A 4045-nucleotide genomic window follows, 5' to 3' on the forward strand; every position below is an offset into this window, starting at 1 on the left:
ATTACTTTGTTATGCAACACTCTGAATCTACACGCAAGTACTCAGAAGTTGATATTAAAATGATGATGGAGTTTTCCATTCACAATATCTACGTGGGCTTCGGTGATCAGTCATTATTTTCAATACTTTTAATAAATTCTGGCGTGCAGTTACCTTGTCGGGCTGTCAGCAAAATGTATTTGCTGGGTTTTTTTGTTTTGTTTTTTGTTTTTATTTGAGAAATGATTTATTGAGGTGCAGTGAATACGCACACAATATTGTACAGTAGTCATTATATGTCATGATACAAAATAACAATATAAAGTATGACAAATTTATTAATCATGTGACGATGCAATGGTAACACTGGTCATTATAGTGAATAATAATAGCACAAAAATTGTTTCAGTATATTTATATATCATATAAAGTTGTACCACTGGTGTTATAAGATAGTTAATGAATTTTGATGATGTCGATATGTTAGAAATCATCATACTGAACCGGAATCCAAAATCCTGTATTTTTGGTGATATTTCCTAATATATTGACCAAACAAAATGCTGTTTTTCATTTTATGTATATTTTCCTAAATTGCCATTGGATGATCCCAAGAAAACCAGAACAAGTCCCCAAAGTTCCCATCTCCGTGATTCACAATACCAAATACTGATTGTGTTCATATCACAGAGATCTAAAAGGTGACCGCCACAATGCAAGTATGTACAGGCAAAGCATTTTGACTGCATTAATAGTGTTTCATTTATTTGAATTTCACTTTTACAATCAACAAAAAGTGTCAAATTTTATTCAGTCATATCGTGATACGATGTACAATACATCTGATTATAGTGCAAAAATACAGGTTGATGCAATAGTACCAATGATGTGCAGCAATTACCCGATGGTATCATCTGTTAGTGTTATGTTAAATCTGTAGTAAATGACTAGCATACATACCTACATATGCATTGTACATCTATTTTAAAATCATAAATTATATCAAATCTATATCATTCTTAAAAGACATAATATTTCAAACAACAAATCTGGACGTGACAGGAAAAAAACCGTATAGGGATTCAATTACAAGATATAGCAATTGATAAGTTGTAAATAAATTGAAATTAAAAAACGATCATCTTGACATTTGAATCCAACTACCCTCTCGATCGCTCTATTTGATCGTTTTTAATCGGTGAAATATATAGATTTAAGGCAATGTATAATTCATCACCACCAGATTTGTCTGTCTTATGAACATCTAAAAATGGACTCGCTAAAATATTTTTTTCTGTTTTCCTCGTGTTTCTTCATAGCTTCGCCATTCTATCATCACCATCACGCCATCGTATCACTGTTGTAGATCATTATCGTATCATCATGTCATCGTATCACTGTTGTAGATCATTATCGTACCATCATGTCATCGTATCACTGTTGTAGATCATTATCGTACCATCATGTCATCGTATCACTGTTGTAGATCATTATCGTATCATCATGTCATCGTATCACTGTTGTAGATCATTATCGTATCATCATGTCATCGTATCACTGTTGTAGATCATTATCGTATCATCATGTCATCGTATCACTGTTGTAGATCATTATCGTATCATCATGTCATCGTATCACTGTTGTAGATCATTATCGTATCATCATGTCATCGTATCACTGTTGTAGATCAGTATCGTACCATCACGCCATCGTATCACTGTTGTAGATCATTATCGTATCATCATGTCATCGTATCACTGTTGTAGATCAGTATCGTACCATCACGCCATCGTATCACTGTTGTAGATCATTATCGTACCATCATGTCATCGTATCACTGTTGTAGATCATTATCGTATCATCATGTCATCGTATCACTGTTGTAGATCAGTATCGTACCATCATGTCATCTAACCATTGTTATTGATCATTATAGTACCAAACCGGTCACGGTAGCTTATAAGTGATAGAGCGTTCGCTTCATAACCGGATGGTCGTGAGTTCGAGTCCTAAACATCGGTAGTGATTGCTCCTTCGCCAAACGCTCAACATTAAAAATGACAATCCTGTGTCTTTCAGATATGACCTTTAAAATGGAGGTGACGTGTTGCAAAAGGCATTGGCACAATTAGGACCCTCACTTCTACGGCGCTAAGCATAGGTCTAAATATTTGTGGTACCTACAGCCGGTGACGTCTCAGTATGATTTCTCAACGGGACGTAAAACAATCAATCAATCATCGAGCCAATGAAATACGTGATTTTATATCTATGTAATTCAGATATCATGTTGCCCTTTATCGCGCTTTCCTGTTTTCGATATTTTGGGTTGATGGCGCAATAGGAATTGTCCTTGAAAGACAAATGTATGAGAATACATTATGTATTATGTGTCACTTTTGTCGATATACAAAATGTACATTAAAAAGCATACTCAAGCAAAAATACTCAAGCAAATTTCTTTTTTTTTAACCAAGTGTTTTTAAAAAGTAATTTGTTCATTACATTGTTCTCCATTCCAGCGCGTTCATAAAAATGTCAATCATATAACGATAATCAAAACCAAAAGCATTGGAAATGTAAATGTATGATAATGGATGCCAGCACATTGTCTGCTACCGAAAATTTAAACAAATGTGTTTTTGCATAGAATTTGAAAAACATTGCTGCAGAATAGTTATACATGCCCACTATCCTGTGGTATAAACTTTTCAATGCTATCTCTTCTCACATTACCAAATTCGCCATCATTGAAAACGAAAAGCTGTCTGTTTACGTGAAACAGTCTAGTAAGCAGAATTCCGAGAACAGACTGGTCAGATCTATGACAATGGAAAAGCTTGGTCATACTCGAACAAGTAAGAAACGCTTTTGAGTATGGAAAATCCATACATCCATACTGAAGTGCACATGATACCCAGGGCTGTAACAGCACTTTTAATGTGAAAAGAGACCGCTTTATTGCGACCCAACCACCTTGTACTTCTGGATAGTTAAACATGCAGGGTTCCTCTTTCAGAAAGTCAAACAGAATATTGTGTGTGCGAACTGCTATAGAACCATATCCACCAAGAGACTGTATTCCATAGTACCTCGCTCTTTCAAATAGTCTATCAACATTCTTATTTAATCGAATAGATGAATCGACCCACATAACAAAATCGAATTCTTGCAGCATCATCTGTATTATAACGGGTTTCCATGTGAAACCCCGGAGGAATTTCATGTGAGATGGATAATTTTCAAACGGAAACTTCCTTACGTCACAGTTACATAATTTCTGTACAGTTTTTCTGTGTTCTTCAGTCAATCCTAGATCAAATACTACAAATTTTAAATCGGGGTACATTTTCCGAACAGGGTTGTTAATGGAGTTGAAGAGACCAATCGCCTCTTTGTAATGATTGTCTGAAAATCCTGACACAATGGTGGGTGCTGTTGAGTTCTCTTTTCGTTGTGCCAAGTGGAATATCCCCTTTGTATCCAACTGCAAACGTTGAAGATATTTACCGATATGGGTAAAATTGTAATTGCTCACAATCTTTACGTTTTCGGCTAACGATTCCTTGATAGTCTTGTTTTTAAACGATTTGCAATCCGGAATTTCAACTTCACTTTTAAGTTTTCCCCCCCGTTTCTTTCCTTCGACTAATATTTTATTCTCCAGATTATGTATGTTTTCAGACAGTTGATATTGTATTTTATCGATTTGGACACGATCTGAAATCATATCATCTATGATACTTTTTATATAGTGCCTCAGGGGTTGTCCAGCTGAAGACGATACCAACAGCCACCATGATAGATATCCACATACTACCATAGATGTTAAAATCCCAAACGTAACAATTCTTCGATTAGGATATCGCAACATGCCTGAAAAGAAAGAAATAGTGAATTAACTAGACTGTCCAGGGATTGCAAATCTAAACCATTTTTTCTGCAAAAATGCGTTTAAAATTATATTTTCGATACACTTCATACATACGATGTCAGGATCTAATTTCTAAGGCATTGTTCCAAGTGTTATGTTGGACGTGTTTAGATCATGATAATTAATCATCTC

General features: G+C 35.1%; 1 protein-coding gene across 1 annotated transcript; it reads right to left on the minus strand.

The window, feature by feature from the left end:
• Positions 1-306: 306 nt before the first annotated feature.
• LOC125679112 (uncharacterized) lies at positions 307-3835 on the minus strand. Its single transcript, XM_048918067.2, has one exon. It carries the CDS (start codon positions 3800-3802, stop codon positions 2657-2659), a length of 1146 nt encoding a protein of 381 aa, XP_048774024.2. The 5' UTR covers positions 3803-3835; the 3' UTR covers positions 307-2656.
• Between the last annotated feature and the right edge of the window lie 210 nt (positions 3836-4045).

This window comes from Ostrea edulis, chromosome 2 (genome assembly GCF_947568905.1).
Source record: "Ostrea edulis chromosome 2, xbOstEdul1.1, whole genome shotgun sequence".
Lineage (NCBI taxonomy): Eukaryota > Metazoa > Mollusca > Bivalvia > Ostreida > Ostreidae > Ostrea > Ostrea edulis.